The sequence below is a fragment of the Solanum tuberosum genome, unplaced genomic scaffold (assembly GCF_000226075.1).
Source record: "Solanum tuberosum cultivar DM 1-3 516 R44 unplaced genomic scaffold, SolTub_3.0 scf00040, whole genome shotgun sequence".
NCBI lineage: Eukaryota > Viridiplantae > Streptophyta > Magnoliopsida > Solanales > Solanaceae > Solanum > Solanum tuberosum.
Genome location: NW_006238964.1, coordinates 325,520 through 337,672, shown reverse-complemented (window position 1 = coordinate 337,672; position 12,153 = coordinate 325,520). Strand labels below are relative to the sequence as shown.

Sequence of the window (12,153 nt, the reverse complement as noted above, 5' to 3'; positions counted from 1 at the left end):
ACTTTATTTTGAATTTATTAGGTAGGAGTTATGTTGGTTATACTTTTTGAAAATGAGAGGAGAGCCCTTTATTTGGACTTCATGAAGATGGAGTTGGAAAGCATTTTTCGAGCATTTCTTTTCCAAATTTGGAATCCAACTCCAAGTTGGATTTGGAAGTTTTATAACCAACACCGACTTTGAAATAAAGTGAAAAATTTTCTGGAAAAAAGTAAATAAATCTAATTAATGCCATGTATTTTTTAAATATTTTCTTTGTTGTTGATGTGATGTTGCCATCTCTCATCAAATTTATTGGGGAACTGGGTTGTTGTGGTAGTGTGTGGGTTCATTTGTAATCATAGTGGGAGACATGGTGCATATTTATTGCCTTTCATTACTGGGTGTAAGCTGGTTTCCTAGATCCATAACAGGTTGCAGTTACTACTGGGGGCCTGATATCTGAGTTGCGAAAGGTGCTAAAGAACCCGATCTTTGTTCTTCCCATTTTTGCTACATCTACACTTCATGAACTGGAATTTTGAATGGAAAATCTACTGTACATGTATATGACTAATATGTACTAAGCTGGATAAAAAATTATGACTGATGCGCAGCTGCTAAGATTCTAGTTGTGCATCACAGCATTGCTGCTGTAACCTGTCAGTGACATCAATGGCGGTGTTTGATTCTTCTGGCAAAATTGGTGCCAAGACGGTGGAGTTTGAAGAAGTAGCATTTGTAGGTATGTTTGGCAATGCAATGTTGTTGGAGTGAGTGGAAAGAATATTCATAGGCAGACTGAGTACCATTAGATTAGAGTTGGACAAGTCAACAGACTGTGATGAAGAAACAATTTCTGCTACTTCTGCTTTTGGATACTTAAACTGGGGGTCTCTTGCCATGGTAGAAGGATGAGATGAGAGGTCTCTTTGGTCAAAGTGTCGACCTATTTCTTTAATTTTGGACCAAACGGTACTTCTGGAATTCAAAATTTGCTGAAGAGAACTTCTGTTTTTGGTAACATAGATGACTATGAAAATAAGTACGCATGAAGATGTGATGGTGCCAGTTATGGCAAAGAGCCCTTTGAAACCTTGTAGTGAGACACTGACTGAGGTTACAATGCTGTCTGGACCATTACATGTGGGATCACCTACAGACCACTTCTGTTGGATGTCTAACATCTCACCGTTCTCTGTTAGGTTGATAACTGCTTGAGAGACATCAGCCACCAAAGGACTTCCCTTTGGGAAAACCTGTTCATTTTCAAAAGACAAATTAGTACACCAGCTGCGGAAAGGGATGAAACTATTATTAATATATACTACAAGGGGGGAGTGGATGAAACAATTCTTAATATATATAATAGAGTATAGCCTAGTGGTCAATGAATTGGGGTAGGGGGGAACCATGGTCGATGAGGTCTCAGGTTCAAATCCTAGTGGATCTAAACCATGGTGGGCAGAGTTACTTGATACTTGTCCTAGTAGGAGGTAGCAGGTATCGAGTGGATTAGTCAAGCTGCTCGCAAGCTGGGCAGACATCATAATCATCATATATACTACAAGGAGACTAGAGCAAGTAGAGCTTCTTTTATGCTTACAAAGGCAAAACCTTCAGTGCGATAGGTAGGGCCGACAATGGTGTACTTGTCACAGTACTTTGCTAGGAAGAGTTTGGAGTAAGGAACCACATCAAAAAGTGCTGATATGTTGCCACTCTTGCTTCCAATTGACAGAGCTTCTTCATAATCTTCTGGAAACCTGTACATCTTGATCTTTGAGTCCTCAAAACCCACCCCCCTTAAAATATCACATACAAATGAGCCTTGGTAACAGCCCACAGAATGTCCTTTCCTGATGAGTTCCTTCACATCTGCAATAGCTGGTCGTAGCCTCTGTACGGTCAATCTTGATGATAGGCTAGCAGTGTAAGTGGAGTTCAATATGAGTACTACGAACATCCATACTACTACAACCAGACGAGCCAGATTGCTCACTATTCTCTCTCCTGCAGAATAAGATGTCAGAATAAATTTAGTCAGGTAAAGTAATTTATGGGGAGATGAAGAAGATGCGTTTACAGGGGATCAACTCACTGTGTGCAAATACTAAAGTGGAGAAGGGAAAATAGAAGATCATGCCAAGATGGTGAGAAGGGGGACCCCGAAAAGCTGAGCTTATTCTGTGTTCAAGAATCCAAACAGCTAATCCCGTGACAAAGAAAAATGCTATACTTGTGAGCCAGAGTTCCTTCTTCATGGGCTTCAAGAACGTCCACATATTATTGTCATCCTCATAAGTAATTGGAACAATTCTAACCACTCCTCCTTCTGCGAATGGCAGAGTAAAGTCCACGTAGTTTGATCGGTTTCCTGTGATTGTAATATCTCCAATGGCAGCATCATATTTCTGATTTTGCAGGGTCAAAGAACAGAAACACAATCTGGTAAGGAAAAAGAGGAACGACTAGCTGGATAGTAAAAATAAGATTCTGCTACCAGTACTAGTTTATACTCTAGTTACCTGTAGAAACACTTGATTTACAAGATCATTGTAACTCCCTGCACATGAGCCATCCGGCTTCTCAAAGTGAAAGAAGTCGTAAGGCACAGCATATGGTAAAGCTGCCATCACTGATTTGAATACGTCTATGTAGTACCCACTAAAATGAACAACACCCGTCCTCGAATCCTTCATCACATTCAAGTATTCCTCAAAACCAGGTCTCACTGCCACTGCAACTTTTAGCCTTTTACCCCTAACTGGAACTTCCCATCCCCTTGGTAGCACTCTAGATTTCCCTGGCCATATGATGTTACTATTAAATTCCTCCTTTGGGGTTGAATCAAATTTGTCGCTAGTGTTGTGTCTCACCCTTTTGAATCCATGAGCCTGTGTCCAGACTGCTACCTCTTTTTCTCCATTTCCAACAACATTCAGTATTTTATATGACGTGGGATACAATTTTCCACCAACGAGATGGAACATTCCACTAAGCCCTTTAAACCTAGTTGTCAAAATTGCTTTGAGAAGCTTAGGACCTGTTTTTGAGATAGGAAGGTTGAATGGGTCAGAAGAATTGAGGTCGGCAGTTGTGTCCTGATATGAAGCTTCTGGATAGTGACTTCCAACTTGCTCAGCAGCCATAGCTAGTGCCCACATAGTATCATATGCCCATACATCAAAAATGCTCACCATATCTGCTGATTTATAACCAGGATTGACGGGGTCAAAGATTGTCTTTTGCAATCTCAATGACTCAAGATGGCTAGTCTTGGGAATGAGTGGCTTTACCCCCAATACCCCTTGCATGGCTTCCACAACGTGTGAATTCATGGAAGGAAGGAAGTCCATAAGACCACTGGTGATGATCCAGACATAGCCCTCACTCATCATACCTATTGCCTTGGCTTTTAGAAAGAACTTGGCCCCAAGAGAATGCGACAGATGTGCTATGAACACCCTAGTCTGCATGGTCATCATCTTGTACAGCTCTTTGAGTGTAAAATCCTCGTCAGCTGATACAGGGATGAGGCTTTTATAGGCAACATGAGCATTGATGTCTTGCAAGGCATTAGACAAGTAAGGAACAATGCCATTACCGTACTCTGAATCTTCATAAATGATCACAACCTGATTCCACTGGAAGGCTTTGACAATGGCAGCAATGACACCAACCTCAGTGTCATCAGTTTGGGCTGTTTGAACAAAAAATTTTGGAGGTTGAAGAGAAGGGCTGGTTGCAGAGAAAGATACTATTGGGACTTGAGCTCTCTCTCCAAGATTCATCAAGAAGTTGGCTTGTGTTGATTTTTGAGGCCCAATTACTGCATCGACTTTTAAATATTTCAACAATTCAAGACCTGCAATTTTTATGCCAAAGGAAGATGGATTAAAAATTTAATTCTCCTAATAAGGCATGGTTTACTTTCCAATTTTAGGGGTGCATACAGTCCATTCAGGCAGACCAGATATCATGATATGGATTGATTAGACTGGCTGCGAGTAAATTACTGAAATTGGTAGTTAGTGTTCAAGGCGTTTATCACATACTTGCTGGAACTACAAGTTGGAGGTAGAGTCAGGATTTCAGCTTTATGGGTTCTAGATTTTAGAACAATGACTTCAAGTGGTAGTAATTGGGTTCTAAATAATATTATATTTGATGGATCTTTTTAACACAAATATATTGTTTGAACAAACGCTATTGAACTCTATCTATTTCGTGTCTCGCTTCTAGCTCCACCCTGGCTGAAGGTAGTAGTCGTTGCAACGTCAATAAATGAAGTAAAAAAAGGAAAGGAAAATCATTGTTCTTTGATCGCTAGTATTACCTGATTACTTGTTTCACTTTGTTTATCTTATTATCTTGTTGATTTTACTGCTTCTTTATCTTCTATCCTTGATTCGGGGTCTAGTTGAAACAGTCTCCCTACCCTTACATGGTAGGTTTAAGGTCTGCGATCATTCTACCCTCTCCCGACCCCACCTATACCAGGTATGTTGTTGTTGTAGGCATGATGACCTGAGATTGATGGTATAGTGAACCTCAGTAACCCCATAAAGCTAGCAATTCCTGTAATCAACTACAGCGTAGTGTTTCAGGATTTAAGAAGATTCTTTTGCTTCTGAATTCTAGACTGATTCTCGCAGGTACTTATTTTCCTATTTTTCCCTTTTAGTAGTACTCTATTGGACAGTGGACATTTACACATATTTGTTTCTGACACAAAGTGTATAGGGATGTTAAAGGAAAAGTCTACTTACCGGAAGCAGCAGCATCAATTACATTTCTTTTGGAGTCCCTGGCATGAAGAACCAGTCTTGTTTTATAGTTTGGATGACGTGAATAGAAGTCAGAATGGGCAATTGTGAGGCAATTGAAAGCCCTGTGCCCAAGCTGTGTCTCCAAATCAAGAATCACACCCACTTGAAAGTTAATAACAGAGTTGTTGCCATCCAAGGCCCCAGAGCAACGCAAGGCGGAACTCATTGTAATAAGGAGGAGACCAACAAGAATGGAATGGAAGGTGATGTTCATTGCTTCTTCAAGGAGGTACTAATTGATTTAGATTAACTAGAGAGTGTTGTTATATCTGAGCTGCTTATATAGGGCATCAGTGGACCAAGACTTGTATACTAACCAAGATCTGGTTTTGTTGTATGCATCACACAAGTCAACAATAAAAAATGCTGTGAAACTTCCTGGATATGGGGAGAAAAAAAGTTATTGGTATCAAGTCTTAGTTATTCTCAAATCTTTACTATATAAAACTATTAGTATGTTATCAAGCCAAGCAAACAATATATAATAATATAAAAGTATCAGAAATTCGTTATAATTTTTGTTGGCGTCTAAATCTCCGAAAGGCCAATCAATTCCTAGAAAATCATATTACAAAGCAATAATTGGAATTTTCAACATCATTGAATTTACCTTTTATATCTGGATTGGATGCTTAACTAAGTTTACATTTGTATTTTTCTTCAGCTCAAAATTACAGCTTAGCTATGAGTATGAGGTGCTTAGACATCGTTTTTCTTGTACATAGACAAGAAGGTTAGATTTGTATTATTAGTCTTTGTCCCTACAGAATAAGGTGTAAATGTCAATTTCAAAAAAATAAATAAGGTGTAAATGTCAAAGGGGCATATATTGTGAAGACAGTAGTACTTTTCAACAAGTTTGCAGTGCAAATGGTGCATCTTTTTGTACATGAATTTGACTTCAGCTTTGAATAATAAAGGCTTGACATGACAGTAGGGTGATAAAATTGAAGACAAAGTTGTGATAGATAAATGGTAGAAGCTCATATGTTGTTTGTTAGAGTCTAGAGGGGGGAAAATCAACCAATTTTTTAAAGTTTAGATCATTCATTTAATAAATTGGCTCATCCATAATTAAAAGGAAGATGCAGGATGTTGCCAAGATTTTCATTCAGAATATTCAACGCTTTGGCTTTGGCACTATTCAAAATTGATCCCTAATTTGCTTGAGGAAGAAGTAGCAGTACCGATATTGACATATCACTTGACCAAGCCTCTTTCTCATCTAATTATTCATAAACTGAATAATGACGGTGCCTTTCCCTTTATTTTATAGCACTAACTACATAATCAAAAGCCCAATCTATAGTTATTTAATTACTTATATTTCCAAATAAACCCGATAGGAAATGATAATAAAATATATATTTTTTATTTTTATAAAATCAAACAATAATCTATAACGTATTTAAATTATTTTATTTAACAATAAAATATTCACATGCTTCAGGCTTCAATGCTTATTTTAACATCATGTCAAACACATATGATTCAAATTATATAGTATTAGTTTAATAGTATTCTTATTCTACTTTAAAAATTATCCAAAGGGATAGATTAAAACTAATTATAAATGTCAGTATATTAATACTAATTTTTATAAAATGATACGAAGCAACAAAGTCTGTTGATAGATTAATTTTGAATACACTTAAATTCATTTTATTGGTGTTTAACAAACAAAGTAATGACCTACAACCATATCATTCTTTACAAAGTAAAAAAATAATAATTCTAAAATGATTGGTATATATGATCAACGAAGATTTTACCTGAGAATTAAGACTAACGTAAGTGAATATGTTGACGCGATAAAAAAGAAAAAAAAATGAACACAAAAAATGAGCAATGCTTGATTTAGTTAACTTTTAGCAAAATAAGTTGTCTAGTTTAAGATGAACTTGAATTATGAATTTTAGTTGGTTTGTTCATGTTGTTGAGATATTTTAGGTTAGTTTTAATTTCAAATTATGTTACCTCAACTCAACGCTTAATAAAATTATTGGAAGAGAGACATTTTGAACCCACCAGAGACCTAACCTCTGTTGGAGAAAATGGACAACTTATCTGGTGGACAGAGAGCTCCTTGATATGGGGGGCAGGGCAGAGTAATTTTTTATAGTTATTCCCAGACCGAAATGCAGTCATTAAAATATGTTCGATTCTCATTATAATCAGAAAGATGAGGCACAGAAAAGGTTAACAAGTGAGAAATGTTAGTTGGTAATATGTACTTTACAGAAGCCGAAAAAAAGGAAAATTATCTTCAGTTCAGTTCAGTTATGCAGATGGATGGACTACTCCTGAGTGTTGTGCAGAAGACATGTCTTCCAAATGAATCGCATCTTCTGGTGCAGACGACACTATTTCATGAGTTCTTGGCAAATCTGTTGGTTGGATAGAATTTTCTGAACAAGTGATTGTAGCTTCTGGAAGTTTATCTTGTGGTGACAGTCCAGATGATAGAGATCTCTGATCAAAATGTCTGCAAATAGCTACAACTTTTGACCAAATTGTGATTGGTGAATTCGAGATTCTCCGATGGAAATCTCTATACCTGTAGAGGTAACTGGCTATGAAAACGAGGAGGCATATTGCTGTAACTCCTCCAGTGATGGCAAAAAGGCCTTTGAAACTCTGCAACGAGATCGTGATTGAGTTCATACTCTCTTCTTGTCCTGCACAGGTTGGTTCATTCCTCAACCAAGTTTGCTCCATTTCCAGTATCTTCCCATTCTCTGTTAGTTCGATGACCGCACGAGACACATCAGCAACTAAAGGAGATCCTTTAGGGAAAGCCTGTTTGATTTTGAACCAAGTTCAGTAGACAGTAGTAGCATGAGATACTCATTTGCAGCACAAAACACATTCGCTCTAACAGAGAAATGTCAATGTCTGTTGGAGCTTTGACGAAGAAAAATAACTATTTGAGCAAGAGAACTAAAACAAATATGTGAAGTAAAAATCTCATCAATCAAAAGATGTGCTTTTTAGTTTTTCTTCAAGCTAGTTTTTTTATACTAAAATTGTATTTGTCATTCCTAATTAAAAAAAATTCCAATTGTACTGTTGGTTAACAATCAACTGCCTTGTCTAGTACTGCCTTGTTTAAAACAAAGCCTATGGACGATAAGTCCCATGCGTTTAGCACCTATAGTAAAACTTCACTCAAGGGAGATCAAAAGGTCTTACAAAGGCAAAGCCATCTGTGCGATGGGTAGGCCCAACTGTCATGTATTTGTCACAATGACTGGATAGGAAGAGCTTGGAGTAGGGAATGACGTCATAGAATGCTGATATGCCACCATTTTTACTTCCTCTAGACAAGGCTTCATCACAGTCATATGGGGAAGTGAATGTCCTAATCCTGGACCCCTCAAATCCTTGTTTTTTCAAGAAGTCCACTATGAATGAGCCTTCTTGGCAGCCCACAAATTCTCTTTTCTTGATGAGTTCACTGACATCTGTGATTGATGGTTGAAGCCTTTGTACGGTTAATCTTGACGATAAGCTTGCAGTGTAAGTGGAGCTCAGGATGAGTATGACGAACATCCATACCACTACAACCAGTCGAGCTAAGTTGTTCACTATTTTTTCTCCTACAATGCAAGCAGATAATACATACTATATTCATGAGTCCTATACTCTATTATAGAGGAAAATGTCAAAATAAAATATGAAAGATTAAGTTACTACTCACGGTGTGCAAATACTAGTGTTGAGAAAGGAAAGTAGAAGATCATGCCAACATGTTGAGAAGGAGGTCCACGAAAGGCAGAGCTTACCCTATGTTCAAGTATCCAGACTGTCAGACCCGTGAGAAAAAAAAATGCTATACTTGTGAGCCAGAGTTCTTTCTTTAGGGGCTTTAGGAAAGCCCATATATCGTTGACATCTTCGTGCGTGGTTGGCACAATGGTAAGAACTCCTCCTTCTGCAAATGGCAACGTGAAGTCCACATATTTTGATCTGTTCGCTGTGATGGTTATATCTCCAACTGCAGCATCATAGTTCTGCATTCATTGCATCATTGCAGATTGAAGTTAGTAATGAAAAATATAGTTTTGAAGACACCTAGGTCCGACTAGCTTACCCGAAGAAACACTTGGTGAATAAGATCATTATAAGTTCCTGCACTAGAGCCATCAGGATTTTCGAAGGGAACAAGCTCATATGGCACAGCATATGGCAATGCTTCCATGACAGATTTGAACACGTCTATGTAGAATCCACTGATGTGGGCATTAGCCTGACCATCCCTTGTGACTCTAATGAAATCTGTGAAACCAGCTTTCACTGGCACTCCAATTTTTAATTTTTTACCAGACATTGGAACTTCCCAGCCCTTGGGCACAACTGTTGAATCACCAGGCCATATGATACTCCTCATATATTCCCTGGAGTTTGTATGATTAGTTGTGGTACTGTTCATGTTCAGTTCCCTCCTTATTCCATGTGATGGAATCCATATTCCGATTTTCTTCTGTCCACTTCCAACCACATTAATTAACTGATAGGATGATGACTCCATCTTACCATCTACAAGGTGGAACTTCCCAGAAAGCCCCTCAAATTTGGTCTCTGACATTGCTTTTAGAAGTTGTGGGCCGACTCCTGACGTTTTAAAATTGAAAAGGTCTGAAACATTGAGATGAACACTTGAATTCCCTAAAGCCTTTGGTGTCTCTTTTAATCCAACTCTTTCTGCAGCCATAGCCAGTGCCCACAATGTATCATATGCCCACAGACCAAAAATGCTCAAATCTGCTGGTCCGATGCCAGGACTTTTCTCTAGGGATCTTTTCTTCAATCTATTGGCGAAAGAGTTGAGCTGTTTAGATATTGGTATAAGAGGTTTCACACCTAATACCCCTTGCATTGCTTCAGCAACATTGGAATCCATCAAGTAGACTGAATCCGTTAGTCCACTGGTGATGATCCAGGCATAACCTTTATCCATCATTCCTATTTCCTTGGCTTTCAGAAAGAGTCTGGCACCAAGAGTATATGACATATGGACCACAAACACCCTTGTCTGTAAAGTCATCATCTTGTATAACTCTTTGAGAACAAAATCATCACTTGCTGAAACAGGAAATACACTTCTGTATGAAATATGAGCATTTATGCTTTGGAATGCATTAGATAAGTATGGGACAATGCCACTCCCATATTCTGAGTCTTCATTTATGATAGCAACCTGACTCCACTGGAAGGCTTTAACTATGGCAGCAATTGCACCAACTTGAGTTTCATCGCCTTGAGCGGATTGAACAAAGTAAGGAGTTCGAGTATGAAGAGAAGGGCTTGTTGCAGAAAAAGAAATTATGGGGACCTGAGCTCTGTCTCCAAGATCCATCAGAAAGTTGGCATGTCCAGATGTCTGAGGACCTAAGATTGCATCTACCTTGACATCTTTCAACAAATCAAGACCTGCAACAAGGCAAATACTATTTGATTAATTTCTCACCCGAATACATCTGAAGAGCTTCTAAGGTTTAGCAATCAAACTACACGCAGAGTCATCATCACTATCAACAACATCAACAACAATATACCTAGTGTAGTTCCACTGGGGTTTGGAAAGGGTAGAGGTATGCAGACCATACCCTTACCTCAGAGGTAGAGTCTGTTTCCGATAGCTCCTGGGCTCAAGGAAAAACAATCCAAAGCAGTCCCGAACAAGAAGTAACGGAAGTACAAGAAACAACAAATCATAACAAAACCGCAGATAGTAACATAACAGAAACTACAACAAGACAACACGATAATCACGGCACAAGGAACAACACATAGATGAATGGAATTTGTCACATGATCACTTCCTAGTTCCTACCTAGAGTTGCACATATAAAAAACAAACTCAGCATGAGAGTGTTCATAATATGCAATGCATGGAATAGGGGAGCTGAGGTTTATGTACCAGCGGCAGCTGCTTCAATGACTTGTCCTCGAGAGTCCCTAACATGAAGAGAAAGCCTCGTCGAGTAGTTGCTATGAACCGAATAGAAATCAGAGAGCGCCATGGACATGCAACTTAGTCCCATGCTTCCGACCATTGACTCCAAATCAAGAATCACACCAACTTGGAAGTTGGAAGTGCGATTCTGGAAGTTCCTCTGTGAATTGCTGAAAGAGGAACATATCCAGAGTGAGATGGAGAATAGTAGGATCAATTTCATCTCCTCCAATGCTTGATGACAACACCTGAATTGATTGGTCGGACGTTTCAAACTATTCAATATATCACAAATTAAAAAAATTATTAGGTAGTTAGGGGGTGGATATGGGAGTTGACTTGGTAAAAGTCCATGCTTGCTTTCAATATTTAGATGTCAAGATACCTTACAGTTAGGTTGTTCCTTTTTAAAATGTATTAAGTACTATAATGCAGTTTCTTCAAATAGGAAATGTTAGAGCTTTAAGATGAGTATACTTGTGTAAATTGAAAACATATAAAAAGAAATACACTAATTTTGAAGACTCGGGGCATGCAATGGAACAGTTAACAGGCAAGTACACAACTAACTGGTGAAGATTCAGACTAGGACCATTATTTCTATTCTTGACTTGGTAGTGTAATTTGACTGTGGAATATAGAATTGTATACTGATGAATTAAGTAAAGAATCTGGACTTGTTGGGTGCCAACGCAAACATTGAAGTAAATGACTGGGAAATTAGGCTTCAAAGTTGACCTCCAAATTAAAAGATTAATTGAGTGTAAGGCACACATTTTAACATCATAGAAACACCTACCAAGCAGCTTCATTCAGCACGAGCAAATCAATTTTAATATTCAGTCTTAAACAGTAATCAGAGAAGTTATGAGCTTCTTACCTACGGTGGAGCAATTCGTCCCTCACAAGCCAGCCAGCAATCAATTATCAATCGCTTGAATTTTTTAGTACCCTACTTCTGGTGGCATTGATTGTTAAAAGTCTATTAATTTGACATTTAAAATGCCGACTATTTAATAGTTGGTCGTCACGTCTCTCTCATTCGCGTACAAACAAGAACTTGCATGTCAGGGGAGAGAGATTAAATAGATCATGCACAAAACTCCATTTTTGTTTTCTGACGACACGTGTCTAGAATCAAATATTACTTCCACATACATTATTTTCAAATACTAGAGCTTAATTTGTTGTGGACAGAGGATAATGTAATCGGTAGCTTTGTTTAATTCTGAACAATTCTCACCTCCTCCTGAGTTCAGTTACCTATAATTGACCTCAAACCCCATCGGCAATGGAGAATATGGGTAAAAACCAGCAGTTGTAGTTCATGACACCACTGCAATTAAAAGAGAGATCATACTATCTTCGCTATCACAATTAAGG

The 12,153-nt window shown here is 38.2% G+C and overlaps 2 protein-coding genes across 3 annotated transcripts; both read right to left on the bottom strand.

Annotated features, from left to right (window-relative positions):
* Positions 1-456: 456 nt before the first annotated feature.
* LOC102605930 (glutamate receptor 2.8-like) lies at positions 457-5,276 on the bottom strand. Its single transcript, XM_015306718.1, has 5 exons — positions 4,752-5,276; positions 2,508-3,847; positions 2,081-2,393; positions 1,586-1,992; positions 457-1,238 (listed from the first exon to the last, which is right to left on the bottom strand). Exons 1-5 carry the CDS (start codon positions 5,023-5,025, stop codon positions 600-602), a joined length of 2,973 nt encoding a protein of 990 aa, XP_015162204.1. The 5' UTR covers positions 5,026-5,276; the 3' UTR covers positions 457-599.
* Positions 5,277-6,958: 1,682 nt separating this feature from the next.
* LOC102579176 (glutamate receptor 2.8-like) lies at positions 6,959-11,726 on the bottom strand. Of its 2 annotated transcripts, XM_006342807.2 has the most exons (6): positions 11,651-11,726; positions 10,735-11,018; positions 8,905-10,244; positions 8,512-8,824; positions 8,004-8,410; positions 6,959-7,610 (listed from the first exon to the last, which is right to left on the bottom strand). In XM_006342807.2, the coding sequence occupies exons 2-6, from the start codon at positions 10,991-10,993 to the stop codon at positions 7,092-7,094; spliced, it is 2,838 nt and encodes a 945-aa protein (XP_006342869.1). In that variant the 5' UTR covers positions 10,994-11,018; positions 11,651-11,726; the 3' UTR covers positions 6,959-7,091. The 2 variants fall into 2 exon arrangements, with proteins under 2 accessions (XP_006342869.1, XP_015162203.1); XM_015306717.1 differs by lacking the exon at positions 11,651-11,726 and having other exon boundaries at positions 10,735-11,152.
* Positions 11,727-12,153: the final 427 nt, after the last annotated feature.

Coding starts and splice junctions, on each gene's coding strand:
- LOC102605930 (XM_015306718.1), bottom strand. CDS start 5,025: ATGAACATCACCTTCCATTCCATTCTTGTTGGTCTCCTCCTTATTACA. Junction 2,394..2,507: donor TAAATCAAGTGTTTCTACAG/GTAACTAGAGTA, acceptor CTGCAAAATCAG/AAATATGATGCTGCCATTGG. Junction 1,239..1,585: donor GCACTGAAGGTTTTGCCTTT/GTAAGCATAAAA, acceptor GAAAATGAACAG/GTTTTCCCAAAGGGAAGTCC.
- LOC102579176 (XM_006342807.2), bottom strand. CDS start 10,993: ATGAAATTGATCCTACTATTCTCCATCTCACTCTGGATATGTTCCTCT. Junction 10,245..10,734: donor CATTGAAGCAGCTGCCGCTG/GTACATAAACCT, acceptor GCCTTGTTGCAG/GTCTTGATTTGTTGAAAGAT. Junction 7,611..8,003: donor GCACAGATGGCTTTGCCTTT/GTAAGACCTTTT, acceptor AAAATCAAACAG/GCTTTCCCTAAAGGATCTCC.